Source organism: Pleurodeles waltl, chromosome 7 (genome assembly GCF_031143425.1).
Source record: "Pleurodeles waltl isolate 20211129_DDA chromosome 7, aPleWal1.hap1.20221129, whole genome shotgun sequence".
NCBI lineage: Eukaryota > Metazoa > Chordata > Amphibia > Caudata > Salamandridae > Pleurodeles > Pleurodeles waltl.
In genome coordinates, this window is record NC_090446.1 from 570,297,747 (window position 1) to 570,316,724 (window position 18,978).

At 43.2% G+C, this 18,978-nt stretch overlaps 1 protein-coding gene across 1 annotated transcript in view; it reads left to right on the forward strand.

The window, feature by feature from the left end:
- PELO (pelota mRNA surveillance and ribosome rescue factor) overlaps window positions 1-18,978 on the forward strand; it is a 193,922-nt gene that overhangs the window by 43,245 nt on the left and 131,699 nt on the right. Inside the window, exons 2-5 of the mRNA XM_069244350.1 lie at window positions 5,335-5,427; window positions 7,604-7,754; window positions 12,538-12,628; window positions 18,712-18,875. Of these exons, the coding sequence (XP_069100451.1) occupies window positions 5,335-5,427; window positions 7,604-7,754; window positions 12,538-12,628; window positions 18,712-18,875 (499 nt within the window). The remainder of the gene's footprint in view (window positions 1-5,334; window positions 5,428-7,603; window positions 7,755-12,537; window positions 12,629-18,711; window positions 18,876-18,978) is intronic.

The following is an 18,978-nucleotide window of genomic DNA, read 5'->3' on the forward strand; positions in this document are numbered from 1 at the left end:
GTAATTCCCAAAGAATTCATAATATATACCACAAAAAAACTGTTAACATAAAATTATACTATAGTGAAAATATGTATTTGGCTATGGTAGAATGTAGCATCTTTTGTTTGCTAGACGTGCTCTGCAATTGTGCCAAAACAAGCAATTCCCTGGCCATTTGGCACCAGCAGTTATGCATTTCTTTTTCTGTAAGCTTATTTTATTACAGTCTCAAAAATGAGATTTTACAGTCTCATTACCAGTTTACTTTTTGGACTGAAGACTGTAGACCGAAGAATGTTCCAGCATTCTCACCTCTGCCCACCATAACTCCCTTTCCTGTACCCTAGTTCTCCTTGAATGAATAACAGTTGTACCATAGAGGCCCATCAGCTTTAACATATGCTTTTCATAATAAACGAGTCCGGCCGAGTATCCTGTCACCATGTTTCATAATAAACAGATCAGATCTGTTGTATGTGACATAACTTTTCCGAGTGAACTGATCAGTTCTATAGCCTTGATCACTGGCTTGTCACTCTCCATCTCTGGCCTATTGTATTGAGGATAAGCTTCCCCACAAGACAACACAAACGCTGTTTTTCGGTGAAAGCGCACACCTAATCGTCAATCAAAATCTTCTGGAGAAAAGCATCAACATCCGACCCTAAGCCCCTCAGTAATGGATTTCAGGGCTCTTTTTGTCGTTATACCATAAGGTCTGGTAAAAGGCCTTGCTGGAAACCTAGATCTGAAACACGTTTCAAAGCTGCATTTTGCTGGTTACCTTCTGTGCTTTCAGCTGTTCCATCCCGTTTACCTCGCACACCGAAACTAGTCCCTCATAGGGCACCTCTGCACTCTTTGTCCTCACTGCAGAGTACTGCTAGATGTCCCGCCAGCCTGGACAGTGAATGGCAGTGTGTTCAAGAACAAAATACTTTGGTTTCCTAGAGATTAAATACAGTATGCTCATAGTACAAGCTGCTATGTGGTCAGCTGAAATTTCCTCTCACGCTTAAAACTTGCCTCTTACCTTGTGAGCTGGGCGAAAGCCACAGCTGAACCTAACCACGCCCCCAGCCCCTACTTCTGCCCGAGCCCCCACCTCCCCAAATCCTCCCAAAGAGGCTTTCAGTAGGTGAGTAAAATATAGGATTATTTGTAGTTCCTGTCACCTGGATAGATCTTTATCCAAGACCAGGTGCACTTTCCAAACAGATTCTCTCGTAAGCATTCAGATTTTAAAAAAGCATCTCCGGAATGTTGATAGGTTGAGCTTTAACCACCTTGTCCCCTAGATGTTAAATCATAATGCGCCGAGAATTCTGTAGACCAGAAGGAACCCTTTCCCTGCTATGCGAAGAGCTAAAGGGGGATGACAGATAAACTGAAAAGCATGAGTATATAGATTGTAGATATTTAAAAAAAAGCCTCATAGTGTGTGTGTGTGTGTGTGTGTGTATATATATATATATATATATATATATATATATATATATATATATATATATATATATATATATATATGAATATGTGTGTATATATATACATAGGTGTGTATGTTTCAAGTGAGGTTATAGTTAGGTGAAAATGTCAGCTAAAATAATACCATGTTAAGCTAACAAAAACAATGAAGTTCACAAATTGTATATTACTGAGCTAACTGCAACTTGCACCCCTGCTTTTCACTGCTTATTACCTCACATATTACATTGCTCACAACATGTTCTGTGATATCATTCTTGACATCTCACATGATTTCACTGATGATGTCATCCAATGGGTGTGACCGTTTGCTACACGCTTCTGACAGTGAAAGGTATTTAGTGGTCTACATCTAGAGGAACATGCTTGACCTCCTCACATGGCTTCGATGTGTGGTGTGTGTCCCTTGGATAAAGGTTTTGCGTAATACCCGCTTCACCACCAAATGGGGTTTGAAAGCCTTTAGGTAGTGTGCTTTCCAAGAAAAGTTGTGCACAGGGGGGTGGCTTTGTATAGTAGTGGCTTAGCCACCTAATGTGGCTTGGATGTCTGTATGGAGTGGCCTCTCTGCGAAGAATGTATGTAGGAAGAGCTTTGGCACCTAATAGGGCTAGAGTGTCCAGAAGGTAGGGGTCTCTGAAACAATGAATGCCTATGGCGAAGGATGGGACTTCGCAACCAAATAGGCTAGTGTGTCCAGAGGGAGTGGGATACAATTTAATTATTTTATATAAACACATGTTTATGTATTTTATGCTTTTATATAATTCCGTACCATTTTGTACTTTAACTATTTCAAAGGCTGTACTGATTTTTAAAGCAAATTGCACATCAGTATGGTGGATGATGTCATCAACAATGCCATCATTGATTTAGTATGAGGTGTCATTAATGTCATCAGCAATGCTATTGAACATGTCATGAGTTATGTAATATGTGAGGTCATAAGCAGTGCATGGTGGCAGTACGTTATGTTCTGTAAACTATAACTTTTTTATTTCATTGTTTCATTTAGTTTAAAATTGTATTTTGACTATTATACCTAACTGTGACCTCACTTTAACCTTTGTATTTTTCAGTGACTTTTAATTATTTTTCTAATGTAAAATAAGATAAGACCTAACTTATAACGTCACTTTTAAAATTTGTTTTTTCTGTGAGCATCCATTGTTTTTGAATGCACATTATGATCTTACTACCATACCTAACTATAACACCACTGGCTTGTGGTGGACAGTCCCTGCATTTAACCCCACCAAAGCCAATCCACCTCCCACCCCACCTCTTGTGCACAGTCAGCCAATGAGAGCCCTTATCACAATGTAAATGGGTGTAATTTTAAATAAATAAATGCGGTCTACTGCCTTGTTAGTGGTTCACCACACCATTATGTAAAAGGCAAGCCTATTAGCTGTGTTAATATTTGATGACTTCAGTATATAAGGCAAGCCTATTGACTTTGTCAAGGTGTTGCCACATTAATGTATAAAGGAAAGCCTGCTGACTTTGTCAACATCTGTAAACACTGTCTTTCTTCAACACTTCTCAGGCCACATTATCCAGCCGTAAGAACAATCATAAGGGGTACCTGCATTTCTTTACTGATCAGCAAAAGCTGCCGCTCTGGGAATGCTTAGAAACAACATCAGCGTTTCTTCGGGCCACGTTGTATATGCCCCAGGAAACGTAGGGTTACTTTTAAGAAATGAATTTGGGGGGGCTGCTGCTCTCCCTGTAGCTTCCCAAAATTGTAACAAGTTGGTGGTTGCCCTGCCCAGATTGGGGCACAAAAATGCAGACATAAATAGATAAATTAGCCACAAAGGGCTTTATTCCAGGATCAGTGAATAATGAGCTGCTCCGGCCGCTTATTTATTAGAACTTTTGGCAGCTTTGCACCACATTATTAAAAAAAACAATTGTGCCTTGCTCCCACCCAGCACACCCACAGCTTTAACTTTTATTGAGAGGCCTGCGAGGGAAGCCCCAAGACCCCGCAGGCTCCCTGCACACACACCCTGTTCTCTAGAGCCTGCAGCTATTTCCTTTCCATTCCAGCCGGGCAGGAGATGCCTTCCTCCTGTCTTCCATCCGGATGGCCCACAAGACAGTTTGACTCTGTCTTGAGGATGGCACAGGGAGGGAGCCTTTACACCCTCCTCCCTAAATAACAAAAATAAATATGCTCTGAGCCCCACCCCCTCCCCAAAGTCCATGCCCACCCCAAAGGAAATTCTGAGAAATACGGGGCCTGCTTCTTTTTTCTTTTTTACTTTTACCCCACCCACAATTACTAGGGGGTATCCCTACCCTGCCCCTTATGTTCTAGTTATATAATATTTCAGGATATGAAACAAGGTCCCTGAGAGCTGTAATAGCCACCACAACATTCCTGTTAATTTTGCCGCCACCTAATTCATGCGCTTTCTCCACAAAAGCCTGCTCAGTCAATCAGCAGCCTTGAATTTTTTAATTTCTGGCCAATTGCCAATATATCTGTACATTTTAAATTGTAATTTCTAAAACACTACTGAACAGATTGACACAAAATCACAACAAGCATTTGCAATGCAATGGGTCTCGCAATTGCCCAAGTTAAACCTATTAGCTTTGTAAGCGCAGAACCGGACTTTTCTTGCCACATAACTTGAAAATGAAAAGTAAAGCAGTTTCAGTGTGAAAGAGACACACAAAAGGAAACAGAAGTTACCTTGCAGTCAAACCTATCGGCAAAAGTGCAATTATCCATGTAACAGGGTTGATGTCACGCAAAGCGCTCAACTACTGCCCAGCGAGATCGCGCTCCGTAGGAAATAAAAAGAATAAGTTGTCCAGAAGCCATGTGGAACACACAGAGCCTCGTACGTTTTCAGCAGTTTACCGGTGCTCTCGAAGAGGGCTAAACACCAGAAAAGGCATGACGTATGCATGCCTTTCACTAATGAAATCAAGCGAATTTTAAAAGGCAAGCCCACGAACCAACCAAACTGAGGGGCGTGGTTAAAAGCCCACAGAGAGATTACAACAGGGGCCAGAGCGCCTGCGCGCCCGACCCAAAAAAGCACAATTGCTGGGTAGAGCTCGAGCTTTTCACCAAATTTGATGTAGTACAGTCAGCCGATTTGGCTGTAGCGCTGTCAAAATTCCCTATGGAAATTGCATGGTGACAAAAGTGTTTGCGAGATGCGCCCCCCCCCCCTTTTTTTTTCTCATCCCCCGCTTGACAGATCACCACACAAAATTAAAAGAAGTAGCTGAGGTGGATGAACTTTTTTGGTGGAAATTTTCATCAAGATTCATCAAACTGCGACTAAATATTAGTAAAACAAAGACGCCCCTCATATGGAAATTCTAATCTAACTATACACATTTGCGACCGCCACTGCACAAGGTAGATATATAGATTTTTCTTGGCACCGGGGTGCCAGTGATGATTAACAATGAGACTGCTCTTTTTTTTCTTCCTAATTTAAGGAGAAAGGTTAAAGTGGGTAACAAAATATTAGAAGCCCTATGGAGTGTTTTATTGACTATTTGAAACTCTTCTAAGTAATGTACTCCTGGGAAGGTGCAAAGCTCTTGTTTTTTATGTAGAGGTCATTTGACTTGTACGTTGTCAGAGTTTTCTGGATCAAAAATATCTGCTTTCCTTTTCTGACCTATCTTTATTTTGCCGATCAGCATTTCTCGACTTTGCTTGTACTGTAGTTCATGTAAATTAAACCACACAGAGGGTACAAAGTATTTCCCTTCACCTACAGCTGCAGGTTTTGATGATAGTAAATACGATTCGCCATACTAACTGAGTCTAACTTTTTTTCTCTTTTTTGTTTATCCACTTCCTTCCCCTTTTCTGGCCCTCTCCAGACAAGTGACGTTGATCCCAGACGAAGCCGAAGATATGTGGCACACATACAACCTGCTGCAAGTGGGGGACAGCCTGCGGGCCTCTACCATCCGGTATGGGAAAATAATTTTAAAAGGAGGGGCTGATGACGAGCATGACCACTTTTGCATAAGGTTAGGGGGAGGCGGTGTCAACACCTGCACCATCAGATGCGAAATAACTAACTATACCCCGATTCAAGTCTGTCGGAGACTCCGATGTCATTCTGTCTAAACTGAGCTCTTGGGTGTCACTGACCTTCAGATATTCGGATGCCATTTAAAGCTCATTTGGTTTCCACGATGCAGAACCATGACCCCAGGGCAACTAATAGAAAAAGTGACATGTTGATTAGAATGATGATGCTGGTGCACCAACTACAATCCTGGAAATAAGACAGTTTATCTTATTCAGAAGAAATTCATTAGTCAGACAAAGTAAAATAAACTTTTTACCTGTTTCTATAAAAGTATTTTGGACTTTCTATAAACTTTTCAGCCATGCATCTGGAGAATCCTCTTCCTTTTTCCCCATCTTGAGCACCATTTGCCTGAAAGGGCAAAAGGGAGAGGATCAGAATATTTTATTTAGCTTTGCTCACAGCCTTAACATCAGCCCTGACATAATGGATTCGGTTACAACGGTCTCGGACTGGCCCAAACCTGCCCTTCTCTGCTTTCTGCTAGTATCTCAAAATACCACTTGATTTTCTTTTCTAGCCAGAGCTGTTCGGGCTGAGCTGTTCGGGCTGTCGTGCGTGACTTTGCCCTGGTTGACTACTCAAGCAGCTGCCTGCGATAATTCTCTGTACCTGCTACTAATTAATGAATCTTTAGCTCGGGGTAAAATGTCCTTCAGGTAAAAAGGCAATAGCATAACCTCCTCTTAAAAAATCTTCAAAGTTTAGCAAGGTTGGCCGATTTCCAGTCTTCACTGTCATGGGAAGGTCATTGAAAGTAACAACAATTTGAGGAGTCACTTAGTCTTCACACTTGTCAAGCTCGCTTGAAGCCAAAACATAGTACTGAATTAATTCTACTAACCTGCCAGTGAGCTGTTTTAGGATCCCTTGCTACATCACTGTGCAGAAGTTTACCTTTACTGGGCATGGAGTAATGAGAATGGTGGGGTTGGTGCTGTCTCAATCTAGAGCCTGATAGGCAAGTACGTCTCCTTGGTACATCAAGGGTGATGGTAGAATTCCTTATTAATTACTTTACTTAAATAGTAAATTGCTTATAGGTTCACAAAGGCAAGAAGACAGGTTGTTGCTGACCCAACTATCTGATTTGTAACCTCAAATCGATTAAAACTTGAAAACAGTTATCCCACGCTGTGCTGTCAGAGGACGGTGTGATTGCTTTTGAAGCTTTTAGAAAGTCTTTGTGAACTTAGTGTGTTTCTGTGGGGCTAAGGGACTTGGTAATGTCAAACTGTACAATTCCAAAGTGATTATGCACCCATGTAATGCTGCTGGTAACTGAGGGAGAGATTTTTTTTGGGGGGGGGGGGGTGCGGCGGGAGGGTGGAGAGGGTCGAGTTTTTCTGCCCCTTACACCAGAAAGATGCTTCAAAATCCTTTAGTGGACCAAGGAAAGGAGATGGTACAATTACCTAACCACTGTAGTATATGTCTTAGCCTTTGCCTACTCGTGTTTTTTGTGTGGGACAAAACTCAGCTCTGTGCTGTTCAAAACTATAGATGTTGCCGAAGTTGTTCCTCAAGAGGGAATTAGAGAGCAGACTACCCAAGCTTCTATTTATGACAGCACAGTTGTCTTACAGACAGAATAAGCACAACAGAGGCAGAAGTAATGTGGGAATTTATTCTCTCTCCCCCCCCCCCCCTCCCCCCACACTCTCTTCTCGCTCTCTCTCTCCCCCCACTAAGCAAATAATGTTCATCATGATAGCAGACCTTGTAGAATTTTCGCCTCATACCATCCACAGCACAAGCAGAAGTCAGGCACACCTCCCTTATAGAGTATATGTAGAGCGTGTATGGATTGCGTGTACTTCACTCTTAGACAGAGACGCCCCAGCTTGACACCACCCAGGCCAGCTTCTTTTTACTCTCTTGTGTGCAGTAGTAGCGCAACAGTGCATCACACATGCCCGTCTGGTGCAGTCATTTAGCTAGATAGGAACAGAGGTTGCCCATAAAATTGTGAATAACGAGGCCTCCTTGCAATGCATTCTTGTTTGAGAGGCTAATGTGAATGATCATTTCTTTTTTCTCTTGTGTTCTAGAAAGGTGCAAACCGAGTCGGCAACAGGAAGTGTGGGCAGCAACCGTGTGCGCACAACATTGACGATCTGCGTAGAGACCATAGACTTTGACACACAGGCCTGTCAGCTAAGAGTGAAGGGAACCAACATCCAGGAGAATGACTACGTGAAGGTGAGCAATTGACCCTCGGGAACCAGAGAATAAACTGAGGTCAGGGAGTCTCTCTTCGTGTATCCCATTGAGTCCATGTGTGGGCCCGGATTAGAGACACAGGGAGGTGAAGGTAATTTTGTAAGATTACATCATGTAAGTAACCGAGCTCGGGTTAAAACTGCAGGGACGTTGCCCCAAGGGACGTAGGTGACGGAGCCAGAGTTGGACTGAAGCAAGCGGAGAGGAAGGCCCTCTCCTGAAGTTGCTGATGGATTAGAGATGGGCAGGCCTTGCAGTATCCCTTTGGATCACTGATTACGACAACGATTTATAGGGGTTGGATGCATTGACCTTTTTATTTGACTAATGTGACAAGTTATTTTCCCTTTCAGTGCATCTTTGAGTTTTTAGTAATGTTGCAGGGCATGGAAATATTACATTTAAAGTCTCCATTTGTGAAAAACTTTGGTAACTTTAGCGGTTACTTAGGCAATATTTGTCTGACTTGTCAAAATGTATTCTGTACTTTATCATTTGCGTGTCTGCCCCTCCCTAATGTGCTCCTGAATGACTTTTATGTCAGGAGAACAGTCACATCAGCTCAGTGACCTAATGTCAGGGTTTAAACCCTCAGCCAGTTCTCGCTTATTAGCAAACAGCACTTCACTTACTGATATGTTGAACCACGTGGAACCACGTTAGTAATAGAAAAAAGCAAAACTGGTGTGACTCAGTAGCCTGAACTTAGATGACTGTGTCAGACAAGGGATGTGGCTACTAACCCTCCTACATTAACCTGTCTGGATCATCTCTGAAAGGTGAGCTGAGTGTACCACGTGATGGCGTGGCTATTGATAGGCTGGTAGGAGTGACAAATTATCGATCACATGCCATGATCCCCCATAAAGTAGGGGAGAGTAGGAATCAGTGGTAAGGCAATGCGCACGTGAAAGTCTAGGAGACGTGGTGGAGACTCACTTATACAACACTGAAAGATTACTAGAGCTGGCTTCAGTATATCCCTATATTCGAACCATCCCTAGTAGGCTGGCTGCGCTGTTTGTTCCAGATCAGCCTTGCACAGGAAATGACCTCATGCATCTAGCTCCCTGTGCCTCCGCGCGACTGCATTAAATGATAGCAATGAAGTAAACCTGTAACACTTAATAGTCCTTTGTAGTGTGCACATTCATCCCATGGTTCTCTTGGCATTATTGACGGAAAACTGATGTTTTTTGGTGTCCAACTCTGTGATATTCATTTTACAACCTAAGAAGGATGAAAGCCTGAGTAGACCCAACGGAATTTGAACATGTGACAGTGCACTTAACTGCAGATTGCCTGCATATAATGCATTAGTTAAATGAGTCACCAGCCGTGGTTAATGCAAATGTGTGTGTATATATTCTATAGCATCTACATTGACGGTATACAGCACATAATATACACAATAAGCCATGTATTCCTTTTGGTTGGTCTTTTTACGGCTGGCTTGAACGCAATTGTGCAGCAGTTACCAAAAATAGCTTTAGTAAGCCCTGCTGAGAGGGCGTCTTTGCTCCGTAAGGTGTTAATGAAATCTTGTATAGACTTTGATTGGGTAGAAGTTGTGTTCTTCCACTTAGAGTGCTTTTACTATTCCCTTTTTGCCTTGTGGCTTACGTCTATTCAACACAGCAAAGCTGTGTCGGTTATGGAAACAAGCCATTGATCAGTGGTATCGGCCCGATTTGTCTATTATGAAACATCACACACGCACCCCCCCAGCCCCCACCCCACGTCTATCCTAAACTACCCCTGCTGCACATTATAAGGGTATACCAAGTCCCCTAAGAGTTTCATGACCATATACAGGAATGAGGCCATCGGTCTTGGAACTTCAAAGTGACGTTCAGTATCCTTTTTACGTTCGGCAGAGTGTGTTGTATCCCTTATAATACCATAACCCTTCCGACAAACTGCTGAAAACCTTGGTATCTTTCTCTTTCATATATGGTTGTCAACATGAAGAGTAAAAACAAAATCTGTAGGGCGAAAACAAACACAACAAAAACAGTAATTTTTTGCAGAAAGATAATGTATTCAGTTTAATGTAAGTCAGATTTAAACAAATGTTGTAGAGCAGAATGTGTACAAACTTGCAGCGAGAGTCTGTCTTTCCTGTAATTGCCCAAAGCTTGCAAAATGTGCCATAAATCTCTCCTTTCTGCTGATTGCTGCTCCATTTTAGAAAACAAAATAAGAGGAAGGAGAAAGGTATGTTGTTTTCTTTGTTCAATCCTCAGAAGTAAGTATGCTCTGTGACCTGCCTTTCACCTTGGCTGCTGGCGACAGGCATTGTAATGTCGCCTCAACTGTAATAATGAAATTAGAGACGAGCTTTAATAAAAGGATTCCAGGATCCATTGTGTACTATGCAGTACAAGACAATAAGGTGCAGGCGCACACATACTCCTTAACAATACAGGCACACACAACCTCCTTAAGAATGCAGACAAACAAAGACTTCTTAAGAATTATGAGGTTGAGTGGTGACTTGGTGGACCTAGAATTTTTATTAAGTTACTTGACCTATAGGTCTAATGGCAGTTTTATTTATATTTTTTCCAGGACTCGGCTAAGCCAGTCAATTCATAATAGGAGTGGAGTTAGTCTTCTAAGTTTGCCCTAAAAGTCAGACTTTGAATCATCAGTAGAATCCTAGTGTAAACAGCATATTCCATTTATTTAACATTTGTAAACGGTTCTTTAGGTTATATTACTGCATTGAGTAGCATTTATTAAAACAAGTATTGGTAAAGCAAGTAGGTCTGGCTTTAATGTCAGTGCATTTAAACACAGGCATTGACACATGCTGTTGTTTACATGTGTTGTGTGCATAAATGCTGTTAACGCATTAAAGCAAGCCCTTTTGGTTTTGCCAATACTGAGGAAAAACAATAAAGGATTAGTTTCTGTAAATAATGCATAGAGGACATAAGGAATTCAGTGTGAAAACTGCATGATGATTGTACTTTTCAGATGTAAAATAGATTGCAATGTATTCAAATGGAGGAATTCCTGGACGGCGAAATGATACACCAGTCAGCCAATAGCTTGAGGTTAGAGAGTTTTGCTACCCGCGGTGGAACCAAAGCCTCAATCTTTCTATATGTCACAAACATTTGGTAACAATATGCCTTCCAGACAGCTTCAGGCCCCCACTGCCACATCTAATGAGTTATTTCTTAACATGAACTTGGAAAGATTAAAGAAGGAATAAACCTCAGTCTCAGAGTCCTATTGACTTTGATATCAGTGGATCACATCTCATTTGACGATGTAATGTGCACTATTTAAATAGGCAATATTATAATTTTGGAGTGATATAGTCTTTGAACATACGCTGATTGGTTGTCTTTGAAGAGCCGTATAAGTACACCGTGTTCAGTTAAATTGGAAAATAAATGCTTGCACATGTTAAATCAAGTTTATCCTGTTTTATAATATCTTTCCAGATATAACATTACACAGAACACGGGGGTAGACAACATTAGACTGAACACTGTACGTACATCCAGTACAGCTCGGAGGCGCCACTTAGTTGGACTTCAGAGTTCACAATAGCACCATATTCTTCACAAACAATATACCACACCTCTACAACACACACTAAACATATATCCACTAAACGCTACTAATGCCTGTACCAAATATGGCCAAATATATGCATGAAAGTGTCGTTTTTATTCCACGTACAGTACTGATTATCCATGTTAACGAAGCAGAAAACGGAATCTAGTCTGTGCTGAGATCCTCCGTTTCAGGGTGTGAAGAGATCTGAACTCCAAACAGGACAGCATGGTCATCTAAATGGCGAATCATGCACAATACACATTTCAGTAATTTAACTTGTCTCTGACAAAAGCACAAGAGAACGCAATCTGTGCAAATTAATAATCCACTTGTTATTGTCAGTGGTCTCCTATAACTTAAACAAAACTTTTTAAGAGATCCTCTACACCTCAAAGGGGACAATTAGATATATCAGCAATTGAAAGGTCAGAGGTGCCAAAGAACTATCTCCCAGGTGATGGTCATTCAGGGAAAGATCTGTGAAATGCAGCTGCAGTCAGCAGATATGTCACAGGGTTATTTAACAGTTAAAGTGCTGTTTGACTTGATGAAGTTCAAGGAAAACCCATGCGTCTTGGAACTGATTTCACCAAGTATCTCATACTTTCCATTTTTGCTTCATTTAACAGGGTACTTGCTTTCCAAAACTCAGAACGGCTCTAGGCAAGGAAGACAGTATGTAGTACCCAAGATGCTCGGTTTAGATTTGAAGTGGCTCAACCATTCCAAGGGAGTGGGGAAGAGGAAGGCTTTTGGCCCAAGCCTTGCTCAGCCTTTGTTCGTTCGCCAAGTACATCAGTTAGGTTGAGGATCAGGGGGTCTAGTTGATTTACCTGATGTTGTACACTGTTGCTGAGACCAGATTAGAGGCATATGGAGGATAACAGATGTCATTGAGGTCATGCACCATTTGGTGATAGACACAGGGTTAGAGACACAAGAGGAAATGGCTTGTCTGAAGTCACACAGTGCTTGGAGGAAGAGGATAACGGGCTTTGCAGCCCCTATTCGCTGGGTATGCTTGAGCAATGGAAAAGGCCTCTGCATATGGAATTTGACTTGGAGGTAAGTGTCTTAGTCTAGTTCAAAGAGCCTTAAGGATAATGTTGTCAGTAAAAACAGGTGGCGGGTGACTGTCAGCTATGATCTGTTTCACCAATGCATGTCCCCTTTGTGCCGTTTTCAGATGGGAGCTTACCACACAATTGAGCTGGAGCTCAACCGCAAGTTCACTCTGGCCAAGAAGCAGTGGGACAGCGTGGTGCTGGAGCGGATAGGTGAGTGCAACAGAAGCGTTGTGAATACGGCGAAGTAAGGCACGTGTGGCTAAGCGATGTGCGGGGCTGGAGAGGATAGCAGAGCATGGCAACACTGGTGTCTTTGGCCCAATGTGAGGCTGGAGCATGTCGGTGAGCGTATCAGCAAATGGATGACTGTTTCAGAGAGCAGTTTGAGCCTACTTCTAGAGTTGGTTAGATATGTTCTAGTAGTAAGCAGTGGCTAACACAGCCTCCTGTTAATCATTTGCACTCCTATCACTTGTTACTCTTTTCTTTCCTCAGTCTCTCAATTTCCTCTTCTTACCCCACTGCTTCCTTTTATTCCTTACATTGATTTCCAATATACATGTTACTTCTCACTCCTTTCCTCCACTCTAGATATATTTAGATTTCCAAGGCTCTGCTCAAAGGGCTTCATATTTAAACCTTTAACCATTTTGGTCGCCTGTCTGTTCTCTGGCTTCTTGGCCTTGAGGGGTGGATAACATACTCTCGATTATGTTTATAGAACAGGGCCTACTAGTCAGACTATTGCCTTTAGAGCTTCATACAGTATTCCACTTGTGAAAATCAGAGCAGGGGACATTTTACAACTTACTATTTTTTTTAAAACATTGAAATGCTTTGCACTTCTCTGGCATAGTGTGGCTGTTCAAGAAAGTTTTTAAATATTCCGAAACGTTGTCTACTTCTTTAGAGGTCTGCCTTCAGATCTGATGCCTGGAACCTTATTCAGTTTTGATCTAACATGCAGCAAGATTTATTCAGATGATTTTCTTCTTTTTTCCTGGTTTGACTGGTTTTATTGGTCTCCATTGTCAGACCAGTTCTACACATCTTTCTATCATTTTTTTATGAATCCACGTTCAGCCATCAGTCAGGGCACTGTCTTCCAAAGGAGAGTTTCATCTGTCATCTAATTAAATGAACGGGTTGGCGCCAACTGTACGCTTTCGAAAAATGGTATTTGTTCTTTTACTTATTAACAATAATTTTCACTTTATTAAGCACTCCATCTTGGCTTAAAAGCCTTGATTTTGTCGTTGTTGGAAGTGCTTGTATTGGAAAATGATTAAACCGCTGACAGACACCTCTAATTGAATGTGCTTATTTTTCCCTTGAAACGACCTTCTGTGTCAAGGACACAATCACTATTAGAATTAGAAGAATTTTAATTAGAGAAACTGATATGGGAGAGTAAGGTTGTATGAAGCTGCCAATCAAAAAATGAAGGGTCTTTGAGTATTTGCTTCCAACATTGCCTTTGAGAATTGCTGGCTTGGTCTCACTTTTATATGAGAGTTATTCCCTCCGAGTGTTTGATGTATGAAAATACAGTGGCGGTTACAGGCCTTTGCCATCAAGCTGCTCTGCACTAGCATAATGTACAAGTAAACGAGAGTGGATAGAGAGATTATCCCTTTTTTTGTAGTTCAGCTGAGCTTCAAGGGGCTTTCTTTCTCAGGGAGTACCATGCTACTTTTCATGATCCAAAGGAGGCCCTCACCAGGGACTACTGACTTTGGCTATGTCGGTTTGTCGACCTATTCAATATCTATGCTGTGCAGAAGATTATAATTGTCGCCCAAATGCTTGATGTCTTCAATCTCAGTTGTGTATTAAGTCCTTCATTCCTTTGTATGTGGTTAGAATGGCTCTGATTTGTACTGACAGTATGAGAACATGAGTCATTTGTGAGCTAATAGCAGAGCACGCAATGCCAAGGTTCTTGCCTCCTAGTAGCGGAGTCCTGAACAGAGAGTGGAGCGAGTGGTACATCGCAGACAGCTGTCCCTAGGAGGCAAGCTCAGCATATTCCCCAGTGCACCACATGAGTGATCTCTTAACTAGATCTATTTATATTGTTATTGGTCTTCAGCTGTCGTATCAGAGACGGGCATGGCAGTTGAAGTTCGCCTCATTTATTATTTGAGTGAATTCTTGGATAATTCCCCAGTGCAGCACAAAGCGGTCTGAAGTGAATTTTTGTTCATCCATATACAGTGATCCTAGACTTGGCGCAGTGGAACACTTCTTCTAGGGCAGACATGAATGTGTGTATGTACCTACGGGTTCCAGAACTACTGAGGCACACAGGATGACACTGGCAGTGACCCATGGTGGGACCAACTGGAACTCCAAGTAATCTAGTAGCAATAGTCTTACAACATTCTGGCTACAGTTTAAGTAATTAGGAAGACTCTGTTGGAAAGAGGCACAAGGGAACTCGCTATTTGTTGTAACTTTGGGTTTATAGTCAAGAATGCTTTATTTAAGATGCCCTTTGTTAAAATGTTTTTTTTGTTTTTTTGTTGTTGGAGTCTTTTATTCTTTACAAAATGTATCCCACAATTAGGAAGTCCATGTTTTTCGAAGAACCATTGGAGTAATGAATATAATCCAATCTTTTTATACCCAAAGTCTTTGATTTGATCCCAGCATACTTGGGTGATGTGGTACCTTCCAGATGCAACATAGACTCCTTAGGTGCAGTCGTCCACAGCAGGCATATGGTGTTGCCACACAGGCATTCACAAATCCTGGCACTCTTTTCTCACATCTTTTTCACTGGTGACTCTCTCTGGCATACATTGTCACCGCAGTGAGTCAGTGTTGGTTCTGTGCCCTCCACACTGTGCTCAATACTTGGCACAGTCTATGCCGGCCCTCTTCTGGCAAACAAGGATCGCCAAAAATAGTCTTCCACGCAGGCTATGCCCGATCGGTGCACAGCCAAATCCTCACATGGTAGGAATCCTCAATGGACCTTGCTCCCTCCGAAGCTCTTCTTTTCCTCCTCAGGGCAAGCAGGCAGGCGCTGATGCTCCAGGCACCAGGACAGGTAGTTTTGGTTTTCCTGGGTGATGCCCCTACACCCAGTTGGGAGACTAAAAGGCCTTGGCCTCCAGTCCGCGTCACAGCTGAAGTCTTGCAGAGATTCCTCTTCTCACACAGCCTGTCTGGCTGCATGGCAGATGGCACATTTTTGGGGGCTCGAACTCCCCTTATAGTCCTTTTCCAGGCACCAAATGTGATTTAGGGTTTTATGTTGGTGTTCTGCTTCTTTTGAAGTGGGTACTTCTGCTTTTTATCTTCCGTCATGAAAGAGGTCTGTCACAGCAGGCTAGACTCTGAAGCTGATTTCCACAACCCAATTCATAGGAGTGACCAGATTTCACACCTGGATGTCAGCCACAGTGATATGTGCACCCAAAAGGTTAATCGCAGACCCCCAGTCCTAATCTTTTTGAATCTATTATCAGCCCCATCTTTCTTCCTGAGGTGTGTCCAGGCTCTTCTGTGTGATCTATCACTAAATCAAAGAGAAGGCTTTTGAAATGTATTGGGAGTCTCTTCCTTTTCCCTCCAGTATGTCCCAACCCAGCTCACAGGAATGCATCAATCCACAAATCTGTCTGGGGATTACGCTCCACCTAATGTCTTTACCAGGTTGGTGTAGGAAGTTGGCTCTGTATGCACTATTTCAAAGTAAGGAATAGTATGCACAGAGTCCAAGGGTTCCCCTCAGAGGTAAGATAGTGGCAAAAAGAGATAATACTAATGCTCTATTTTGTGGTAGTGTGGTAGAGCAGTAGGCTTATCAGAGGGTAGTGTTAAGCATTTGTTGTACACACACAGGCAATAAATGAGGAACACACACTCAGAGACAATTCCAGGCCAATAGGTTTTTGTATAGAAAAATATCTTTTCTTAGTTTATTTTAAGAGCCACAGGTTCAAGATTTACATGTCATACTTCAAATGAAAGGTATTGCAGGTAGGTACTTTAGGAACTTTGAATTAGCAAAATAGCATATACAGTTTTCACATAAATCACATATAGCTATTTTAAAACTAGACACAGTGCAATTTTCAACAGTTCCTGGGGGGAGTAAGAGTTTGTTAGTTTTTGCAGGTAAGTAAACCACCTACGTGGTTCAAGTTTGGGTCCAAGGTAGCCCACCGTTGGGGGTTAAGAGCAACCCCAAAGTTACCACACCAGCAGCTCATGGCCGGTCAGGTGCAGAGGTCAAAGTGGTGCCCAAAGCGCATAGGCTTCAATGGAGAAGGGGGTGCCCCGGTTCCAGTCTGCCAGCAGGTAAGTGCCCGCGTCTTCGGAGGGCAGACCAGGGGGGTTTTGTAGGGCACCGGGGGGGACACAAGTCCACACAGAAAGTACACCCTCAGCGGCACGGGGGTGGCCGAGTGCAGTGTGCAAACAAGCGTCAGGTTCGCAATAGGTTTCAATGGGAGACCAAGGGGTCTCTTCAGCGATGCAGGCAGGCAAGGGGGGGGGCTCCTCGGGGTAGCCACCACCTGGGCAAGGAAGAGGGCCACCTGGGGGTCGCTCCTGCACTGGAGGTCGGATCCTTCAGGTACTGGGGGCTGAGGGTGCAGTGTCCCTACCAGGCGTCGGGTTCTTAGAAGCAGGCAGTCGCGGTCAGGGGGAGCCTCGGGATTCCCTCTGCAGGCGTCGCTGTGGGGGCAACTCTGGCTACTCACGGTCTCGCAGTCGCCGGGGAGTCCTCCCTGAAGTGATTGTTCTCCACAAGTCAAGCCGGGGGCGTCGGGTGCAGAGTGGCAAGTCTCACGCTTCCGGCGGGAAACACGAGTTGTTTCAAAGTTGCTTCTTTGTTGCAAAGTTGCAGTCTTTGGTGAACAGAGCCGCTGTCCTCGGGAGTTCTTGGTCCTTCTAGATGCAGGGCAGTCCTCTGAGGCTTCAGAGGTCACTGGTCCCTGTGGAAAGCGTCGCTGGAGCAGTGTCTTTAGAAGTGGGGAGACAGGCCGCTAGAGCTGGGGCCAAAGCAGTTGGTGTCTCCGTCTTCTCTGCAGGGTTTTTCAGCTTAGCAGTCCTCTTCTTAGGTTGCAGGAATCTGGGTTCCTAGGTTCTGGGGAGCCCCTCCCCAAATACAGAAACCATACGAGGCACCATTGAAGGCACATCTACTCATAAAACACTTGCAGCGCTCTTGCTGACCAGCGCTAATACCTCGGTCCATTACTTTTGCATGCACACATGCATTCAGTACAAACACTCAGTCTGCATGCACTGCTTAGAACTTACTCTTTTCTGTCTTTTACCAGAGTGTGTGATTTCAAAACACACTCACTGCCAGCATGCATTTACTGTGTGCATGCTGCACAACACTTCAACCTTCATGTAGGCAATCATATGTCCACACATACTGCACTGCACTACATCTCTCATATAATGTATTCTTCTTAGGCATACATACACCCAGTACATGTACACCCAACACATGCACTGCACTGTACTGCTTCATCCTTGTACTGTACTCTCCAGGGGCATACATGAAACTAAAGCGGTCAATATTCTTGCATTGTGCTACACTACACATCTTATCTGATGTAGTCAAAGGGTGAGTTAAGCACACAGCAGCAGAAAGTTTAAAAGGGTGAGTGAGCCTGTAGGCCTCACTCCAGTGACACAGGGTAAAAAGGTCATGTTCACTACGACTGATCACTGCACGGTATGCTGCCGCCACCACACTGGTATTGTATACTCCTAGTGAAGGCAGTAGCCTTCCACCTCTATAGGGGTAGCACTTTGGGCACCCCTCTTGGTCGAACAAGACTATAATCTGTGAGACGGGCCTATTTCATGGTGCACACACATGATCCGTGTCCGCCCATGACAAAAATCAGCATTAGGAATCCAGACAACAGTACAGTTGGGCTCTCAGGGCAGGGGTACATGTCTTTACCATGCAGAGGACTTTTCCATCCCAACCACTTGCTTAAAGCTTTTTTTTTTTTTTTTTGAAAGAAGAAATGTGTCTTTCTACTTGAGCTTAATGTTGGACACAGCAGGACTTCAACATAATTTGAATGTATGGAGTCACCGTCTGGTTTGATCTGGGTCAATTAGAGACACTTTCTACTTCTGAGAAATTGTTTGTCACCTCTCTGTAACGTTCTCTCTCTATCTTCCCACCACTTCACCATTGCTTCCACCCGCTACGACAAGAGCATATGTGTGGCCTAGTAATTTATATTTAACTCTTGAGGTGCCATTCCACTCCTAACCATCCATCTATTTGTACTTTGTTCTTTCTCCAGAGCAAGCCTGTGACCCAGCCTTTGGTGCAGATGTAGCTGCTGTTGTGATGCAGGAAGGTCTTGCCAACATCTGTTTGGTGACGCCCAGCATGACCTTGCTGCGGGCCAAAGTTGAGACCACCATCCCCAGGAAACGGCGAGGAAATTGCACACAGCACGATAAGGTAAGGGATTTTGTTGCTTGAGGACCTTCATTTGAGAACATGGGCATGAATCCTTAATCGAGTGGTGAAGAAAGGCTGTGGCTCTAGATTGACTGAAACGAAG